The sequence below is a fragment of the Euprymna scolopes genome, chromosome 21 (assembly GCF_053919585.1).
Source record: "Euprymna scolopes isolate OS-2025 chromosome 21, ASM5391958v1, whole genome shotgun sequence".
NCBI lineage: Eukaryota > Metazoa > Mollusca > Cephalopoda > Sepiida > Sepiolidae > Euprymna > Euprymna scolopes.
This window is the reverse complement of record NC_136502.1, coordinates 15,423,219-15,446,091: the sequence shown is the minus strand read 5'-3', so window position 1 is coordinate 15,446,091 and position 22,873 is coordinate 15,423,219. Positions and strand designations below refer to the sequence as shown.

Below are 22,873 nucleotides of genomic sequence, written 5' to 3'. Positions count from 1 at the left end.
AGTATAATTTCCTTCACCAGAGTGCTTCACTCATTAAATATACATATAAAGAAAATTAAAATTATAAAAGTAAAATTTTGTTGGATTTAATTCAATAAAATACAATTTAACTATACTAAAATCTAGAAACATTAATTCATAAACTAGTCTATCTACTTCCTTGGATACATAAATCACAATAAAAATATAACAATCTTATTATTTATCCAAATGTAAACTTTATGTCATGCTTACAATTAATAACTATTTCATTTTTTGGATTCATTAAATTCATCTTGTCAGAGAATTTTATAATTTTGCTGACACATAAGTAACATGGATCGTCTAATTATTGCTAAATCTTTAATATGTACTAGATTCCAAAAATAACAAGACAGTGATGTATTACCATGCAAACCATGGATATCTTTAATAAGCAACTTTTACTATGAAAATAGTGTATATATACATATGCATGTGTGTTAAAGCCGTGTTATAGGCAGTGTTCTTTGTTGGTAAGTTGTGCAAGAGTTTTGGTTGTGAATGCTTCTGCTCAATTGATAAAGGCTGGCCATGCTGATTGGTCGGCTGCATCCAGATTTCAAATAGAAGCACCTCATTTCGGGCAATGTCTCACTGGAGGCTGTTCCATGCTTATTTAAAGTCGTTGTCTCTTCATTAAGAAAATTTCTTAGCCTCGGATTTTTAATTCTTCTCCAGTTTATTTCACCTGAATATACGTCTCTTTGTGAATGTAGATACAAATCTACAAAGACATCAAAAAAAAAAGAAAAAACAAAGTGCACATTAGCATGAACATCATTATATGGTACAGGTTAACCACACTCAAATGACACACATGGAATCGTTAATACTTGAACCTCTCTCTCACAGACGTGATGTTGCTAGTCTCAGTCTTTTCTATAAATACTATAATGGCATGTGTTCTTCTGAACTGTTTGATCTATTCCTGCTTCTTTTGTTCTAGCTTGTTTGACTCGTTGGTCTAGTGGTCTCCATCAATTCACAGTTTGAATATCTCATTGTAATACAGTTTCTTATTCGAACTTCTTTTCAAGGACTTCAAAATTGTGGAACTTTCTTCCTGCTCACTGTTTTCCTTCTACCTACAGCCTTGGTCTTTTCAAGACTAAGGTCAATAAGCATCTCCTGTCTTTGCGAAAATCATCTTTTATCTTTATAGCAAGTGGTTTCATGCCTTGTTTCAAACGATTTCCATATGAACAAAAAATGCCATTCAGCTTCAGTTTAACATTTTATATTGTCTCTTTATAAATTCCAGATTTATACACAATTCATTAAAATATGTAGAAATTTAAAATTAAAGAAATTTATCGAAATATTTAGTAATTCTACATTATTGTTTTTTTTTAACTAAGGCCAATAAGCATCTCATGTCTTTGTGATAATCATCTTTCGTTCTTGTTAGCTCCTTACATTAAGTGGCTTCATGCCTTGTCTGGAGCGATTTCCATTAAGAAAAAAAAACAATTCACAACCGTTTCTACAATCTAATTTCATTTGGTATGAAAGAAAATCATCTATGAATTTCCAACAGTTTTTTAATACATGGAAGACACTTTAGTGATCGTCTTATCAGTAGGAAGTGCGATTTTTAATGGGCTTCAAACTCGCCAGACATTAATCTCATGCCAGACGTTTATTTGTGGGGTTCTACCTGGACTTTTTTCATAATTTTTTTAAATGTTCATTACTGGGACATGACAATGAAGTAGATCCCATTGTTTTTACTTGAAATTCAATATTTCAATTTTCGAATTTCACTCTACTAAAGAAGAAAAACAAAAATTTAAAAACTAAAATGACTTCACCACATCTAGTAATAAAAATATATAAAATAAAATATTTGGTGCTTTTGCTATTTTTTAGATAGGATTTCCAATTAAATTTAATTTTTATGGTATCTTTTGTTTATTAAATTGTAAGGTAAAGAATACTTAAAAATTCCTCCCTTCCATGTTAAGAATGGTTTTCTAAATAATAACAATATTATTTCAGAGACAGGAAATTATTTCGACCAACAGGTTATTTTTTAAAAACTTATCTGTATTTATAAAACTGTGCAAGGTTTCAATTCATGTACTTCGATTTCATTACCCTAAGGCCGCCTTAATTATAAGTACAAGGTATCTTCAATAAGTTTCCAGACCTTTTTATGCAAGCATTTTAAATTGTTGTCGACTCTTGAAAATTCAGTGTGTTATTGCTATACATCTTATGAGATGACTGGCAATTTTTATGATTTCAGGTTCAAATGAACAGCTACAGTAACAATTGAAATACCCCCTACTAAAGTCTGATTGTCACAGCTGGTAAATTTCAAAAATGCAATCTGAATGTGAGGACACGTTAGAAGAATGATATGCAATAAAATTCTGTTTTAAACTTGGAAAAAATGCCACAGAAACGTATGGGATGCTTCAGACTGCTTTTGGACCATCCTGCATGAATCGAACAGCAGTTTTTGTGTGGCATAAGAGATTCAAGAAAGGCAGGGAGTCTGTGAGGGATGATGAGAAGTGTGGGAGGAGTAAGGAAGTTAGAACACCAAAGTTGATTGGCCAAATAAAGAATTTCATCGATAAGGACCGTCGTGTGTGTCTTTAAAGACAATAAGTGCACAGTTTGATGTCAGTGTGAGAACTGTACACACAATTATTTGTGAAGCGCTGAAGATGCAGAAGATTTGCGCAAAGTTTGTCCCAAGGGTGCTCATGGAGGATCAGACTATTTGACCAAGATGGGCATCAAGACGGTTCCTCACCTTCTTTATAGTCCAGACCTTGTTCTCTGTGCATTTTGGTTATTCCCTAAGCTCAAGGAAAACCTAAGAGGCTGCCGTTATGAGAGAATTGAGAAGATAAAAAACAAGTTGTGATGAGGGTCATTGACATGCTCACACAAGAGAACTTCCATGGGACCTTCCAGAAGTTGTTGGAATGGTACAACAAGTGAATTGCAGCCGGAGGAGATTACTCCGAAGGGGACTAGAGTTTTATGTGTGTGCTATCAATAAAAGTGTCCATGCAAAAAAAATCTGAAAACTTATTGAAGATACCTCGTATAACCGTGAAGTTTAATCATGCGGTTGAATGAGTGAAAAAGAAAAACCAAACATAGATAGGTATTTCAGTTGGTGACTAAAAAGTCGCTCGCGTTTGTTAACAGAACGTTTTAATATTTGATCCGCATTCATTTTTACCTTTCAGCATTCGGTCATCTGTTATATTTTGTTCGGTCCAATCACGTTCCTGTTCAGCTGGAGACATGTTTCCAGAGTTCCAGGCAAGGATTTGGGGAGCTGAAAGCGCATCACGTTCTTCAAATTCATCAACAGGTATCAGGTTACTGTCGGCAGCGACACATATCTACAGAGAAGATTTGAATAATAATATAAAAGACACGTGAAATACGTTATGAACACAACTACAAATGTAGATAGAATATACTAAGATGAATCCAAGGAAACTGACACTAATCGACAAATATATAAAAAAAAATGTTTTGGTTTCAATTCCAGCTGATGGCACCCAAATCATATTTTTTTATACTTTTTTTAAATCATTACTATATATTTGGTACAATATAATAATCAATAGAGAATTGGCTCTAAATTAATAATAAATATGAAATCTGCATAAATTAAAAATCATATTTAAGTACATTTTATGAGCAGTCTACTAGTATATATATATATATATATATATATATATATATATATATATATTTAATTATTATAGCAAAAAATAATTATAATTATGACAGCCCTTTAAGAAACTCGTTTCTTATCGTTGAGCACTTTCAGTTGAATTAAGTCGGTCAATTTAGCTCTTATGCATAGATTATCGTATAACGATTCTGTTCTGACGAAAAGAACATTTAAAATTAAAATGTTTAAATTCAACGTAATTACACGTGCTTAATGGTAGCTGATTGGAAACGGTCTTTGCTACTTGAGCCAGAAATGGCTCGTGTTGCCGAGTTCGAATCTATCGACTGGTGTTAATCGTGACACCCTGCACTTAAGATTCCCGAAAGGATGAAACACTAGTGTCTGTAGGTATTTAATTATTATAGTAAAAAATATGTGTATATATATATATATATATATACATACATATATATATATATATATATATATATATAAATATATATATATATATATATATTTGTTTTTGCGATATGTTTTGAATGAAATCAATTGTTTACGAAAGTGCATTTTTATCTAAGTGCGAGATGGGAATAATTTTCCCTTTAACCAATCTGGTACCCCCCCACGTGGGGAGCGGTATATATATTGTTTTTAAAATATAATTATCCACTAATACATGTTTCGTCGTCTCCGACTCATCAGAGTGGCTGAATTTATATATATATATATATATATATATATATATATATATATATATATATATATTCAAGCGCAACCTGGCTCTAACAAATATCGACCCGTCCTCATGGGAAGAATTTTCTAGGGACAGAAAGATGTGGAGAGCAGCAGCAAACGATGACACCATGGACTTTGAGGACAGAACGAAAGGAAATGAAGAGGCTCGGAGAAGAGGAAGAAAAGAGCAATGAGAATGACCCCGACCCCAACCCGACCCCCCTTACCCTATGCTGCGAACACTGTCCACGACTTTTCCATCATAGACTTGGACTCAACAGCTATGTCACACATAGGCAACCATCCCAAAGATAGGAGACTGGTGACAAGCGACAGGACCCAATACTCAGATACGAGTGGGAGCCGACAACGATGATATATATATAAGTGGTTACTTCCATGTAAAAAAAAAAAAATTCTAGGACGTACTTGGCTCTTATATAGGCGGAGGATTACATTAGTTGTGAGATATGAACTGAAGTGGTAGAACAATCCAACCATTTTTCTGACGACCTTAGCAACGGATTTGATGTATACGCTCCATTTCAGATCAGAGGTGAAGGTCAGACCCAGAAACTTGTCAAAGGATGGCGCTTTCTCAAGCATAACGCCATTCATTTCATTTAGCGCCAAATGGGGATCAGAGCGTTTATGATGGAAAAATAGAAGCTTCGTTTTAGATGCATTAAAATTTACCAGCTACCTTTTTCCCCAATGTACCATATGCTCAAGATCAGAAGAGAGAGAATCATTTCGGGTCTTTAAATCATTACTGCAGATGATAGTGTCGTCTGCATAAATTCCTATGAATGATCTAAGGATGTGATTAGAGAGATCATTGATGAAGATTAGGAAGAGAGTTGGAAATCTGAGAAAACTTGTCACTCAGATTACAGGAAACACCACTTTTTGTTGTGATGGACTGATAACAATTAACTTGTGTGAGAAATCCTTTTTTTCTCTCCTCCTTCTACCTCTCCTCATACTCATACTTGTCTCCATCTTGACAATCCACTGACCATGGCAACCTGACAAACTATCAACTCAAAAGTAAAATACTCGCCTTCTGCAAACAAGGATGGAGTACTCGAATATACCAAGTATATATTTTATCCTCCGCCTGAACCCCAAACTCTTCTTACAGTCATCTTTTCGTTCTTTTCTTTTTGTTTTTCTTCTTTCTTTTTCTTTATCATTTGGTTATTTCTCTTTTTTTTTTCTTTCTCTTTTTTCTTTCTTTCATTTCCTTCGCAGTTTCGTTTTCCTTTACTTCTTTTATCTTTTCTTTTTATCCTTCATCTTTCTTCATTTCTTCATTATTCATGCATTATCATTTTTCTCTTTTCTCTTTCTTTTCCATACTAAATTTTTCTGTTCTTATACTTTTTCAGTTTTTTTTTACACTTATTTTCCTTCTCTTCCCCTTCTACTACATTTAATTTGTATTTTTTCTTCTTCAATTTCTTCTTCTTCTTCTTCATTTTCTTCTTTAATTTCTTATTCGTCTTCTTCAGTTTCTTCTTCAATTTTTTTCTTTTTCTCAACTTATTCTTCAATTTTCCTTCCTCAACTTCTTTTTCTTATTTTTCAATTTCTTTTCCTTATTCTTCAATTTCTTATTCTCCAATTTCTTCTTCTTCTTCTTCTTCTTCTTCTTCTTCTTTAATTCCTTCTTTAATTTCTTATTCGTCTTCTTCAATTTCTTCTTCAATTACTTCTTCAATTTTTTTCTTTTTCTCAACTTATTCTTCAATTTTTCTTCCTCAACTTCTTTTTCTTATTTTTCAATTTCTTTTTCTTCTTCTTCTTCTTCTTCTTCTTCTTCATCTTCTTCTTTAATTTCCTCCTCCTTCTCCCATTGATTTTCCCGGTGCTCGTTAAGCCTGCCGACAACATGTAATTTATCTATTTACTCCCATTGTCCACATTTACATAGCTTTGTATTCAGATCATTTTTATAACAAACATCTTAAGACGATGTCAACACTTGAATTTGGATGGCTGCAATTTTATCATTGATTTTCAAGGATTATTTGTTCATGTTATAACTAATGCCACTCCATCTGCCATTGTATTTCTTATCATTCTGAAAACTTTTGCCTATTTTTCATTTGTTTAATCCGTGTTTGTTTCCGTTTTTGTCTACGCCATTATAATCATCCATGCACTCATACAAACAGAAAAGATATGAAACAGCAATTTCGATTCAGTTTATGGGCAAAATAGCAACATGTGTTTGACTAATTGTATCCAGTTATAATAGGCATTTGTGTCTTGACATTGAATCACCATCGCAAAATTGACAAACAGGCTTTTTTTATTGTATTTCAGCAGTATATAAAATGTTGCAATATTTTGGCATACTTTAGCCATATTTTGGCATATGTTAGCAATATATAGACAAGTTTTAGCAATGTTTGGCATAATTTAGCAATATTTTGGAATATTTCGGCAATATTTTGGAATACTTTAGCAATATTTTGCATTGCTTTAGCAATATTTTTGAATACTTAAGCAATATTGGAATATTTTAGCAATTTTGAATACTTTAGCAATATTTTGGTATAATTTAGCAATATTTGGGAATACTTTAGCAATATTTTGGTATAATTTAGCAATATTTTGGAATAATTTAGCAATATTTTGGAATAATTTAGCAATATTTTGGAATACTTTATCAATATTTTGAAATACATTAGCAATATATTGAAATACTTCAGTAATATTTTGGCACAAATTAGCAATATTTTTAATACTTTAGCAATACTTTGGAATACAATAATGATTTCAAAACTAAAAAAATATATATATAAATACATATGACTTGGGTACCATCAATTAGAATTGAAACCAAAACATATAGCGCTCCAGCCTTTGCTGTTACCATTTGAGCTATCATCCTATAATTAACTGATCTTAACGTATAAATATGCATGTGTACAAAGAACACGTTTAATCGCCTTACAGCTGCCAAGTTTCGATTTTTTTTCAATTTTGACCTCTTGACAGCTATCAATACTGGTTCAAATCCATAAACAAAAACGGTCTACAAAAAATACAATCATTTGACCTGCCTTGCGCTGCTCTGCAACCTCGTGTCCTAGAGGTGATGCGCTTTGAAAAAATGGAGACAGACATAGTGAGCTTTACAGATCATATATAGACTTTTAAATGACTTTTTCTATTACCACAAGAAAAGTTTGTTGATATTTTGTCTTAAACTATTTGTACACGTTGCCAAGGAGTTAATTTTTTGTTTGTTTTTTACTTTTATTTTTGATTTTTTTAATCGCATAAATACTTAAATATATTTTTAATCGCATAAATACTTAAATATCTTTTTACTTGCATAAATATTTAAATATTATTTTAATTGCATAAATATTTAAGTATTTATGTGATTAAAAATAAATACTTAAATATTTTTAATCGCATAAATACTTAAATATTTTTAATTGCATAAATACTTAAATATCTTTTTAATTGCATAAATACTTAAATATTATTTTAATTGCATAAATACTTAAATATTTTTTAATTGCATAAATACTTAAATATTTTTTAATTGCATAAATACTTAAATATTTTTTAATTGCATAAATGCTTAAATATTTTTTAATTGCATAAATACTTAAATATCATTTTAATTGCATAAATACTTAAATATTATTTTAATTGCATAAATACTTAAATATTTTTTTAATCGCATAAATACTTAAATATTTTTTAATCGAATAAATACTTAAATATTTCTTTTTAATCGCATAAATACTTAAATATTTTTTAATCGAATAAATGCTTAAAAGGTTTCGTTTTAATTGTTAAATTTATAAATTATAAGAAGCTAGGGGCCAGAGATGCTAAATCAGCAAACGGAGCAAAATAAAGAAAGAGAGAGTATAGATCATGTGACGAATGCAGGAAGGTGGAAGCTTGCTATAATATAGCATCAGCCTTTTGTGCGAGAGCAAAGGGGAAAAGTGAGTAACTATTAAAAAAGCTTGAAATGGATTTTTTTTTAATTTCGTTTAGTTTAAAGAATATCATTTTTATTTCAATAAATATTCGATTCATCTATAATATAAATCTCGCCTGTCTGTTTAAATGTATGTATGTATGTATGTATGTATGTATGTATGTATGTATGTATGTATGTATGCATGTATGTATGCCTAAAACTTTCGACAGCGGCGGCAGATTTTCACGTGATCGGTATCATTTTGAAGCACGACCCTTTGAACTACAAATATCGAAAATTTGGCCAAAAACATTAATTCCTTCACTCTCAACTGGGTACTTTTCTACAGGGAGGGGTCGTTTTTTTTCGCCGATATTTTCGAAAGTCATCACCTCTTTTCGATTGCCTAGCCTTAATTTAAACCTACATCACTTCCGATCTGGCGATGGGCGCAACAGCTAACGAGTCACTCTTTTTCACTTTCTTTTCCTACTTCGCCGTACAAGTTCGAGCCTGCCTAACTGCCTTCCTACTACCACTATATATATATATATATATATATATATATATATATATATATATATATATATATATTCTGTTTTTGCTCAACACACACCTCCAAACATCCGGGCAACACCGGGCACCCAGACTAGTAGTAAATAAAGTAAAGTATTATTACTCAATGTGTAATTATCCAAGTTACGTGGGCACGAGAAAAACACGTGTTGTATAGCCGGATGTTCATATTGTGGAGAGAGAGACGGATGGGGACATTCCTTGATGAGGGAAAAGATAGAAGAGAGAGGCATTTATATAGTTCTGTGAATGTTTCTTTTTTAACACAGATATTAGAGAGGGGAAAGAGTTATCAGTTCTTTTATCACATATATTAGAGAGAGGAGGGGGCCAGGTAATACACAGTTCTTATAGCACAAAAGAGGAGACACATTTTTTAGATGAATTATACACAATGTTCATTAATAACGATGAGTGGATACAATGTTCATATAAAGATGAGTTTCACGTTACCATTAGTTGTTGAAGAATGACACAGCACGAAGACGCTGTTACAAAATTATGATGATGTTCGTTTATTCATTCGACCGGTCAATGATTGATGACAGAAATTCAAAGTCACTACATGATTACAACTTTCTAACCCTTCGCTTCCCAAGGGGGGGGGCTACGTTCTGACCACTGTCAGCTCTGTCTCCCGTCTGTCTCTGTGACTCTGACTCTCTTTCCGACCCTGTCTGTCTGTCTCACTAAAACTAGTCAACTATATTGAGAATCCATTTCTCAGCCATGACGTCATCGCATGGCAAAAAAACGTGCTCAATCGACCCCGTGGCCTGAACATGCGTTATCCTCACACGTCTGCAGCCAAGAATTCTTCTGACCTATTTTTCGACCTGACTTATTTTCCAACATATTTAAATTTGCTATTGTTCGTTTTTCTAACTGACCTTATTTTAATTCAATTCTCATAACCAAGAATACAACAATCAAAATTTCTTTTTACAATAACATCTCTAAACAATCGAATTCCTTCTGAATCTTCTTTCCTGAACCTATTTCCGAACCTAGCTTACCAAGTTCAATTCTCGGTCTACCCTTTCTCATTCTTACTTATTTAATGTTTTTCTTACTTGCAAGAAAATGGTGCCTTTTCTTGTAACATGCACTTACACGTAAAATTGTCTCATTATGTTATTAATATAGATAACATTTTTTTTTATGTGATTATGATTTTTCTGACAATTTCTATATGTCCGTAGCATCAAATCAGGAAATCAATGTCTACTCTCTTTTTTTTCTTCTTCTTTTGCCAATTCATTTGTGGAATAACAACTTCCAATAAACCTAATGGAAATATTTTTTTAATGAAATAAAGAAAGATTAAAAAAAAAAGAATTAAAAAAATTTTTTTTTAATGCGTAGAACCATAAAGTACATTCAAAAAGGTAAAATAATTCTTTTAAAAAAACATTCGGGGGAGGGGGGGGAGAAATTCACTAAGTTGAAATTTAAAATCCCTGGAGGGAAAATTAGAAGAGATTAGAAGATATGCGAATAATGAACTGTCTGCTTTCGACAGAGCCGTGTCGGCAGGAATTAAGATTCGAGAACAATCAGTAAATCAAACTGAAGTTTAACACAGTTTCAGAAGAACGACGAGAAAGAAAAAAAACATGGCCGCCAAGTTAAAAAAAAAATGACAAGAATAGATTAAAATTGTCTGAACAAAAAATCAGAATAGATTGTTGAGCATCTGGTTTTATATCATTGTTTCGGTTTAACATTTAGCAAATATAGGAAATGCTTTTAAGTCGAACCTAGGAATTTTTGTTTGCAATTTCTTTATTTTATATATGTATATACTAGCAAGCCGCCCAGCGTAGCCCGGTCGTAAAATACGCTTAAATATGATTTTGTAATTTATGCAGATTTCGTATTTATTATTATAGAGCTGTAATGACCAGCTAAATCAGTTCGCTCGTCACGTAAACAGAAGAATCTATACGTCCGGAATCTATTCATTTCAGGAACAATTTGATTGTGTAGTCGGTCACCTACGCAAACCTGTAGCGCGTAAGAAATCCGGCTGTTATGCGTCACTTTTATACACAAATCCATGGGACTATATTTTTATTTCTTCGCGTATGAAGACAGTAAACAGGTTGGAACGTTCTAGAAACTCGATATGAAAGGCTTAGTGCGCCAAAATCAAATTAATACAGACAGCATTTCCGCAAGTCACCATCGCCGCCACCCGTGGTTATCACATATCCTGGACTCCGTCTAGTAGGCATAAAACAGCATCGCCAAGAATACCAAAGTTCCAGCAACGATTCCAGGATCTCGAAACGGACGAAATACTTCATCTCTTACTAATGGAGCTTATGCAAACAACAATGGACGAATATTCTATACTCACAACCTTTTTCTCCCTAGTATTTCGCATTCGTAATTTTTCTTCGTAAAATTATGTTACCATTAACTTCCTCAGTCCTGGAGGATTTCTTCATTCACTAAAAGCTTCCAATTATGCAATATTTTTTTTTACACTTGAATGATGTTTTTTTTTTTTTTTTTACACAGTGATCACCACTTATCAAGGCCCGGAAGCCACTCAGGGATAAGAGTTATTGCAAGTACAGTACGTTAGTCTGGAGATTTAATGAAGTGTTTACTTAAGGGGGCGGTTCATTAGGAATTTGTTAACGTTGGACTTGAAGACATCCAAGTTGTAGTCCGGTGAGAAGCGGGTAGACGGAACTGAGTTCCGCAGGCGTGCAGTTCTAAGAAAGAAGCTTTGTTCATGGAATCCGCGTTTTGATTTAATGTTTCCGAACTCTTGTTTTATAAAAACTACACCTCTCACCGCATCATTAATGAACCCCAATCGTTTTAATTTCACCCATATGGGAAAACAATCCACATTCAAGAAGGATTGTGACTTACATACATAGCATAAAAAACTTTCTGGTTAAATAAAATTATTATTTTAAATGTTTGTAATTGTTCCCGAGTCGTTGATATTTGCTGATGATTTTTTTTTTCTTGTAAGAAAAAGGAGTTTCGACTCATACTCTCATCTTTGTCATGAATTCAGAGACCATTCGACCTCCCCTTCTCTCGATAGAGCTAATACTTCATTATTATATTGTACTCAATATATAGTAGTGATTTCAAAAAAAATATATAAATATATATATTTATATATATATATTTTTATATAGTAAGTTATATATATATATATATATGGTCATATATATATAAATATATATATATAAATATATATATATGGCAATTAAGCTACACAGAATATTCCGCATTTTATTCTCGTGAGAATTCGTCAGGCTTATGCGAAAAGTTGTGATTATCGCGCGTTTATATATATGCACATGCTATTGAATTTTCTAGTTAGCCAATCAGCTTCCTAGTTGCAACTGCGCCCATCCTAATCAACCAATGGGCGGACACTTACAGGAAAAAAGGCAGAGTTGACCTCCGGTTCACCCTTTCTCTTTTGTGTGCTTTATGGGAAGGGTAGATATCCTTTTGTTGTAGTAAACTGACCTACTTTCAGCCTAGGTGTAGTTAGGTATGTTATTTTGTACTTTAGTCTATATTTCGGTTATTATGTTATATATATATATATATATATATATATATATATATATATATATATATATATATATATATGTTTTTAAAATATAATTATCCACTAAGTCTCTCTCTCTCTCTCTCTCTATATATATATATATATATATATATATATATATATATATATATATATATAGAGAGAGAGAGAGAGAGAGAGAGAGAGAGAGAGAGAGAGAAAGAGAGAGAGACAGAGATTTATGAATATGTATGTTTATTTTGTTTCATTTATTTATTTTATTTATTTTATTTATCTATTTTTTAATATTATTGTCATTTTAAAATTACTTTGTATCGCTATCCTAGAGTAAAGTTTATTCTGTGCACACAGTTGTTCGCTATTTCTCTCCTACAGCTTAATAGATGTTGGGGTTCGTAAAAGAATAGGATAGCGAATTTTTCATTTAGGCATAATCTATATGGATTAGAGTTGTTGTTTGTGTTTGGTTTGTTGTGGTTTGGTTTCGTATTTATTGTAAGACGTCTTCTGGATGTCTTACAATAAAGACGAAACGTGGATGAACACATCACTTAGTTTGTTACTTTTTTATCTCTCTATATCGTTGGAATACTATTTTAATTATTCTCATCATATATATATGTGTGTGTGGGGGGGGGGTGCATATATATATATATATATATATATATATATAGAGAGAGAGAGAGAGAGAGAGAGAGGGAGAGAGAGAGAGAGAGACTTGTATGTAATATACTGAGTTTTACTGGGTTCGTGTAATTCAGTAAATTTTCATATACCAATAAGTTTTAAGCCAAAGAGAGATGACTTAAAAAGTAAGCTATAAAATTATCATATTTCATAATGGAGCATTCATATACTGTATTAACAAAACCAAAACTTAAATGAAATACACTTTCTGTTACTATCAACACCTTTTTTGAAGTTTTGGTTTTGTTTATACAATATATATATATATATATATATATATATATATATATATATATATATATAGAGAGAGAGAGAGAGAGAGAGAGAGAGAGAGCGAGAGAGACTGGAAAAAAAGAATAAACTGCCACAGTCTAAAAAAGAATTCTCCTTCATTGAGCAAACACAGAAAAGATGAAGCATGTTATCAGAAAAAATACTTAACTTGGTTTCAAGTTGAAAGACCAGGGATATAAATTGGTCTGTCCAATTTGAAATCATTGTGGCATTGCAGGTAATAATCAAAACAAACACAATGGTATAATAAACAAAAAGTGTATGAACAAAAGTATCTTACAGAAATACACGCCATAATTCTAGGACCATAACTGCCACGAATCGCTCCCATGACGTCTAGATAAAACTGTATTTATTTTTTCTGGGTAAGTCCATTTATTTCTGAAATGGGGTAATCAGCTTACCCCATAAAAATCTTTTTTAATTAACCTTACGTGAAATTTTCGATTTTTAACTTCATTTTTACATACCTTCATTTAAATATTGCTCCATACACAAAATTTCTGCAAGGAAGCGAGAAATACAACTAATGAACCTAAGCTTATTATACAGCAAAAACAAGTAATTAATTAATAAATTCTTGAAATTATATTGACTTACCTCAGAAAAGTTTTCTAATGGTTCCTGATGCTTAACAAGATTTGCAGAGACTTGTTCCGGTTTGGCTTTCACCTTTCTTATTCTTTTCCTTGATTTCATACTAACAGCGCCATCTTTTGCTGCAAAGTCTGCTGCCAATATCACAGAGGATGCATCTTGCGAACATATGGAATATGATGGTTTATTTGATTGTCCTCGATCATTCAAGAATTTCTTGGTGTAGCTGGTATTCTTCTTGGAAAGTTTATGTCTGCGTTCATAATGCCGAATCAAACACACCAAGAAGAAAACGGTAAGAATCACCGAAAATGTTACCGTAACAATTCCTATGCCAATAACTATGTGCAGTTCCATTCCATTTGTCTTTTCTTTAGCATTTAACATTTCTGATGTCTTGTTGCTTACAGTCAGTGTCAAATATACAGTAGTTCTGGCTGATAGAACTGGGCTACCACTGTCCTTCACTAGAAACTCCAGCTCATATGAGCCAGCATCTTGTTGGCTTAGGACATGAGTTGAACATAACAAACCAGTGTACTGGTTGATGCTGAATATCTGTTTGCTATTGCCTCTGATTATTTCATATTTTAGAAATGCATTCTCTTGACTGTCACTGTCTGATGCCTTTATCTGGCTGATGTTCTTTGTATGATGCGGGTAATATGTTACATCCATATTATAAGGATTAACACTGGGAAATGTGAAATATGGAGCATTATCATTTTCATCTCTCACCTTAACAATCACATTCACTGTGTTATTCAATGATGGATCCCCATTGTCTCTGGCCAGAACCCGGAATTTATATATCCCTTTTGACTCGTGATCCAAAGATGAAACTGTCGATATAAAGCCCTTCCTGGAAATCTTGAAAGGTAGAAACTGTCCATTGCTGGCCAGTAGCGAGTAACTAAGCTCACGTCCGGAATCTGGATCAGTGGCATTAATAAAGCCGACCGGAAAATCGGGGTCCTGGTTTTCATGGATCCAGAATCTGAACCAATCCTGGGAGAACTGTGGTGGCATATCATTGACGTCTGTTACATGAACGGAAAATCTCTGCTTACTCTTAAGCGGGGGTGATCCGCTATCGCGACAAGTGACTGTGATGTTATGATTGGATATTGTTTCTCTATCCAGGACTGATTTCAGGACGACTTTATACTTCTTTGTACCTAGGTTTTGAAGCCGGAATACGTCATGATGTAGGTAACAATGGATTTCACCATTTTGACCAGCATCCTCATCACGTGCTGTTATATAAGCAATGACACTTCCTACTTTAACATCTTCAGAGATGTTTACAATGTTTCCGACAGAAGCAAAAACAAACTTGACATCTACAATAGGTGCAGTGTTCTGTTTGCTGACCAGACGAATAATTACTTTGGTCACTGCGCTCAAGGGTGGATTGCCTTTATCCCTGGCTTCAATATACAGTTTATATACATGTGAATCTTTCTTAGCGACCTTTTTCTTCAGAAATATTTTACCGCTCTTTGGATCTAGTTTAAAATAGGATTTAGCCAATACCAAAGTCCGGGACATGAAACGGTAAACAATCTCGCCATTGTGGCCTAAATCTGAATCCTTTGCGGATATGACTGTGACAGGGATAATGCTATCTGGTTTGTTATAAGCCGAGACATTATAGATCTTCTGCGTGAAAACAGGACTGTTATCATTTACGTCCGACACAGAAATCTGGATATCTAGAATATTTTCTAGCGGTGGGGATCCACCGTCTTCTGCAACCACTTGTAGAAGGTAATTGTCCTTGATTTCTCTGTCAAGCGTTCCCTGTAATATGAGGCTGACATGATGCTGTGTTCGATGAAAACCATTGGAAACTGACAACATAAATGGTTCATCGTGGATCTTCCTCAGACTATATTTCACTTGTGAGTTAAAATATCCGACATCCCTGTCCACGGCATTCGGAATTGCCTTTCTTGTTCCTCTTCTATTGCCTTCAGAAAATTCAACACTGACCTGCCCAACAGGAAACTCGGGTGGACGATCATTGACGTCTTGAATAATTACTTTGATTTCAAGAAAGCCTAACAAATTAGTCAGCTGATAAAGCGCAACATCAAGTATTCGGAAACACTCGGCATCGTAGGAACACAACGATTCCGCATCTAGTATCCGAGCAGTGTACAACTTCCCTTCATGCTTGGAAATACGGAACAACCTTTCGTTATCTGTCCGCCAAGACTTGACCTGTGAAAACACTAGAGAGCTCCAGTTATAAAGAAACCTTGTGTCCTTGGTGTCTATGTCGTTGGCAATGTCACCAATGAATGTTCCGGAGGATTTATTCTCTTCTATGTAGTAGGTGAGATTTGCACAAGTGCTTGGATGAAGGATAGCGATCAATACGTACATGTGGATGAGCATGCCCTCTCACACGGAACGGTCAGATTGTCTGGTGGATCCCTCCGACTAATTTTATCTTGCACACTACAATGAGATTTTGGAAAAAATAAAAATAAAAAATTTTAAATTGCAAAATAAAGCAAGAAAATAAAATGATTTTATGATTCTGAATTTTTTAGATGAGGATTGATTTCATTTTATTTGGATTTTTCGGACTATCATTCTCACCTTAAGTATATTTTCACAATGTTTTGGTCGATGTAACTTCTGACTTTCTTTAGATATATCTTGTCGAACTTGGGAATCTTTCTGTTGAACTCTGGAAATACAATTGAAAATAGGACTTCTACCCAGTCATGGTTAATGGAACAAGACTATGCTATCTCCATGGATTAAATAAAGGGTTTCGTTTGAAATTCTGTTCAGATTCATGAGTTCGAAAGATTCCAGAATTCGACATGATACACCAAAAGAAGGTCGGAGGTTACATCGACCAAAACATTGTGAAAGTAACACTCAAGATGAGAACATTATTCCTAAAAATCTAAATACAGGGTGACCCATTTAAAAGTAGTTCAATCTCTCTAATCTTTCTCTTAACGAACAACTGACACCACAAGACAAATTGCAATTCTTTTTCCAAACAATGTGACAACTGCCACCAGAAAGTGCATAAAGCATCGCATTGTAGAAAAAAATCTGGTAGAAAGACATCCATTAAACTTATGAAAATTGAACCTTAGGAACAAAATATCTGGAAATATGTACAGGTCAAAATGTTTAAAAAGAAAGTAAGGCTACAGCTTGATAGTGAGTCTGACATTTCCATTATTAATGTACAAACATGGAAGAGGCTTGGGAGACCCACTATGATAAAATCACATAAAATGGTGAGAAGCGTCAGTGGCGAAAAAATTACCTTCGAAGGGGAATTATTGATGAATATTTTTTTCCAGAATAGGGCCGAAAAAGCAAGAATTTTTGTCATACGAAAATCAAACAACCTCTTTGGAACTGATCTGTTCGAAAAGTTTAGACTATGGAATCTGCCTTTAAGCTCATTTTGCCAAAAGCTTGAAGATTCGAATGTGGAGGCAGAAAAACTTAAGAGGGAGTTAAAAGAGAATTTCCCAGACGTATTCTCAGGCGGTTTGGGAAGGTGTACAAAAGCGGTAGCAAAATTTGACGTAAAAGTAAATGAACAGCCACTGTTCAGAAAGAAAAGAAATGTTTCATACGCCGCTATAGAACAGATAGATGGTGAATTAGAAAGACTCGAAAACATGGGTGTCATCGGAAAAATTGATCACAGTGAGTGGGCTGCACCAACGGTTTACATAAAAAAAAGAGTAAGGAGATTCGGGTTTGCGTCGACTTCGCGACAGGCTTAAACAGGGCATTACAAGATCACCATTATCCTCTTCCAAGCCCTGAAGAGATATTTGCGAAATTGAGTGGAGGGAAATATTTTTCTAAAATCGACCTCAGTGACGCGTACTTACAAGTTCCAGTCGATGAGGAGTGTTCAAAGCTGCTATGTATTAATACCCATAAGGGATTGTACAAGTTTAACAGACTTCCTTTTGGGGTCAATGTCGTCCCTGCGATTTTTCAGCAAATTATAGACATTATGTTAAATGGGTTGGATTTCGCAGTAGGGTATCTGGATGATGTGCTAATAAAAAGCGCTAGCAAAGAACAACACAAAGCTCATGTAAACCAAGTATTCAAAAGGATCCAGGATTATGGATTTAAAGTAAAACAGGAAAAATGTACATTTTTCATGGAGAAAATAAAATACTTGGGGCAAATCATCGATAAACATGGAAGAAGACCGGATCCAGATAGATCGAATGCAATAAAGAATATGCCTGCTCCAGAAAATATTGCATCTTTACAAAGTTTCTTAGGTTTGGCAAATTACTACAATGTATTTGTGCCAAATATGCATAAACTAAGGTCGCCTTTAAATGAACTGTTAAGGAAAGACCAAAAATGGGTCTGGACGCAAGAGTGCGAAGAAGCATTTCAGGAAATTAAAGAGACTTTAACGTCTGATTGTTTCTGGCACATTATAATCCCAAGCGTGAAATTATAGTTGCAAACGATGCCAGCTCCTATGGCATAGGAGCATGCATTTTACACAAAATGGATGATGGAAAAGTGAAACCCATAGCACATTCATCCCAATCACTTTTGCCAGCTAAAAAGAAATACTCACAAATTGAAAAGGAGGCGCTAAGCATTATATTCGCGGTAAAGAAATTTCATCGTTTCCTGCACGGTAGGCAATTTCTGTTACAAACAGACCACAAACCATTATTTAACGATTTTCGGATCGAAAAAGAGACTACCACAACATATGGCGAATAGACTCCAAAGATGGGGTACCATACTTCTGAATTACAATTTTCAAATGGAGTATGTACCATCTAAAAAATTTGGTCATGCAGACGGGTTATCAAGGTTAATACCTAAGCAGACAGAACCATTGGAGATTATGGTAATAGCAGCCATTCAAGCGGAAGTTGAAGTAAAAAATACGTTATGTGACACAATAAGAGAACTTCCAGTAACGCTTGATAAAATTAAGAGTAAGGCAGAGGTGGGTGAATTTATTATACGCACGAAAGAAAGGATCAACAATAACGAACTGGATGAAGAAATTTATTGAATTTGCGATAACGTCCTGTTATATAATCCCACATCCGAGGTAACTATCAACTTCCTGTATGGATTATTCGCTAGGTTTGGAGTAGTAGACTGCATTGTTACAGACAATGGAACGCAATTTATGTTTACTGAATTTAAACATTTTGCGAGGATCATCTAATTGAGCATATAACCATTCGGCCATACCACCGAAGAAGTAATGGACAAGCAGAGAAACTCGTTTACACATTCAAGAGAGCTGTGGAAAAAGTTAGTGGGTCGCCGACGGATAAGTCAATCCAACAGTTTTTACAAGTCTACAGAGTCACTTTGAATGCAAACATCGAAATGTCAAAGACACTGGCTGAGATTATGTTCAGACGCAAGGTTAGATCGATTTTTCACAAATTGTTACCAAACCAGGATAGGCCAAACCTTAAAAAACCGATAACAAAAAAACGGTATAAAGTTGGCGAAAGAGTCTTCTACAAGATTCACAAAAATAATAAGACTTTCTCGGAGTTTGGCATTGTTGAGAAATAGGCAACATGGTCTACATGATTAAGGGACCAGACTTCGTGCACAGACGTCGCACTAACCAAATTCGGAAAAGATACTCGAACAGTGAGGTGACCAGATCTCCCGAGGAGGACATCATGGACACAGTGTTTGATACTTTTCAGGTGCCCATACCAGAGACAACTCCGGAGAACAGAAGATCAAACAGAAAACAGAAATCAACAGAATTGATTAGGGTGAACCCAAAACAAAAACGTTATTAATCCCAGACGGGATATTTTCAAAGGTGGGTGCTATGCCGGCCTTCCTTGAACAGAGGAATTTACACCGATTATCACTATAAATAGCGCTAGTAATTCCAACACCGGTGAGAGAGATGCGACTGCACTTCAACTGCTAGCCGAATGCCCAGCAGATGTACATGCTTTCCTATCTTTGTACAGTGTTGTTAATACACTTATTCCTTACCCGAACCTCAACTTGAGTGTTCTTATTTTCACTGTTGTCCACGACACAACAGTTGTAATCGTTAGTAATGGAGATTTAATAAAGTGTCTTACTTAAGGGGGCGGTTTATCAGGAATTTGTTTATGTTGGACTTGAAGACATCCAAGTTGTAGTCAAGTGGGAAACAGGCAAACGGAAGAGAGTTCCACAGGCGTGCACTTCTCAGAAAGAAGCTTTGTTCATGGAATCTACATTTTGATGTAGGCACAGATAAAGAATGGGGAAAATTATTGATTCTATTTTTACAAATCTATTAACGACCATAACAATTGTTGACCAGCACATCTTTCGGTGTTGCCCGGTCAATATCTAACCCTATCAAACTATGTATGAAGTATTGTTGTCATATTTTGGTTGGTGAATCACTGAAGGTGCAGAATTATAACTGACCGCACCCTTTTTTTTATCTGTCTACAACGTCTCTCTCTCTCTCTCTCTCTCTCACACACACACACACACACACACACACACACACACACACACACACACACACACACACACACACACACAGAGGCGTAATTTTGCCAGTCTCAGTCTTTTCTATAAACCCTATTCTGGCATGTGTTCTTCAGAATTGTCTGATTTATTCTCTGCTTCCTTTGTTCCAGCTCGTTTTATTTGTTGGTCTAGTGGTCTTCATCAATTCGCTATTTTGATACTTTGTAATAACACAATAATATAATACTCTTCCAGTGGCTTCTTTCCAACAATTGCAGTTATGTAAAATTCTCTTGCTGATGACTGTTTTTTCCTCCTACCTAAAGCCTTGGTCTTTTCAATGCCGATAAGCATCGCCTGTCTTTGAGATGATCATCTTTCGTTCTTGTTAGCTCATGGCTTCAGGCTTCATGCCTTGTCTGGAGCGATTACCATTTAAAAAATATATTTTTAGGGAAGTAGCTACACTTCGTTTGTTTTATTTATTTATTTTTCCTGTGCATTGGTCAGTGAAGAGGAAATCCTTCTAAACTGAGGCAATTTGAATTTTTGTTCCACTCCAGACTGCCCCCTTTTGGGGGAGCTAAATTTTCCCCCACATTAAAAAGACAACCTTATGTCTAACTCTGCCCTCGCGTGTGAAGGGGCGGGGAAGTAAATAGGAACTTTGACTTGCCACTGCTCTACGAACATACGACAAAACTAAACTGCCGCATTTAGGAGCTTACATCTTCAAGATAGCTGCTTTCGTTTCTTTTTATTATTATTTTGTTAATATTATTATAAAACTCGTTCTTATTTTTGTTTTTTGTTTGTTGGTTTGTTTTTTTGTTATCCTTTCATTTTGTTTTTTAGGCTTTTTAGTTTGTTTTTGTTTTGTTTTTGTTTTTGTTCTGTCTATTCATATTTTTCAGTTTGTATCGAGCTTATTTTATTTTAAGGCTTCATGAGTTCTCTCCCTTGAACCTGGAGTTGTTTATTTTGTCTAACACCGTGGCTTAAGACAAAGAAACGAAATAAAACGATTCAATTTCAATCACAATTAATTGATAAAAAAATGTTACAAATTGTGTTTTTGTTTCGAAATTTTTTAGATGAGGATTTATTATTCGTATTTTCAACCTATACAAACTTACTATCTTGGTAAACTTAATTGTAATTCTTATTTCATTATATATATATATATATATATATATATATATATATATATATATATATATATATGTGTGTGTGTGTGTGGGGTGTATATATATATATATATATATATATATATATATATATATATATATATATAATGAAATAAGATTTACAATTAAGTTTACCAAGATAATCCAAGATGACAAATCTAAGGTATATTATAAATATTAAAGAGTTAAAGTAATCTCAAAATGTTTTTCAACATATTTTATTAACTACGTGTCCTTATATATATATATATATATATATATATATATATATATATATATATATATATATATATATATATACACACACATCCACCGCCACAAACACAGACACACACACAGACACACACACACAGACAGACACACACACATACATATACATAATATATATATATATATATATATATATATATATATATATATATATATATATATATATACAGTGATGATCATATTTATTGGCACGGTAAAATAAAAGTTAAATTTTGTCTAATAAATTCTAAAAAAGGGATTAAATTAAAGAAAATAACAAAGTATATTATGTATTTTTAACTGGCCTTTCCGATGCAGCAATCAGATTTTAGAAAAAATAAATAACAAAGGAACAACAAACATAATTGCAAAAAACCCTTGTTCAAAATTATTGGCACGATTTATTTAATAATCAATTGTATAGCCTTTGGCCTTGATTACCTTCCTCAGTCGCTTTTCATAGTTTACAACCAAGTTGTTGCACTCTTCAGTAGTAATTTTAGCCCACTCTTCCTGACAATAATCCTCCAATTGAATAAGATTCTTAGGCTTCCTTTGCATTACCCTCAATTTTAATGTTCTCCATAAATTTTCAATTGGATTAAGGTCTGGGCTTTGTGATGGCCACTCCAAAACATTAATATGATTGTCCTCAAGCCATTTCTTAGTCAGTTTAGCCGAATGCTTTGGGTCATTATCTTGCATGAACCACCAACGACGACCAAGTGAGAGCTCTTTAGCAGAGTCTTTCAGGTTTTCATCCAATATTTTAACATAATCTTCCTTTTTTATGCTACCTGTGACCTTAACAAGTCGCCCTGGTCCAGAGGCAGCAAAGGATCCCCAAA

At 33.8% G+C, this 22,873-nt stretch overlaps 1 protein-coding gene across 1 annotated transcript in view; it reads right to left on the bottom strand.

The window, feature by feature from the left end:
• Positions 1-382: 382 nt before the first annotated feature.
• LOC145242016 (protocadherin gamma-A11-like) overlaps positions 383-22,873 on the bottom strand; it is a 48,524-nt gene continuing 26,033 nt past the window's right edge. The window contains exons 2-4 of the mRNA XM_080104907.1: positions 14,095-16,557; positions 3,224-3,389; positions 383-745 (exon numbers count right to left, since the gene is read on the bottom strand). Coding sequence (XP_079961033.1) covers positions 462-745; positions 3,224-3,389; positions 14,095-16,494 — 2,850 coding nt within the window. The 5' untranslated portion in view covers positions 16,495-16,557 and the 3' untranslated portion in view covers positions 383-461. The remainder of the gene's footprint in view (positions 746-3,223; positions 3,390-14,094; positions 16,558-22,873) is intronic.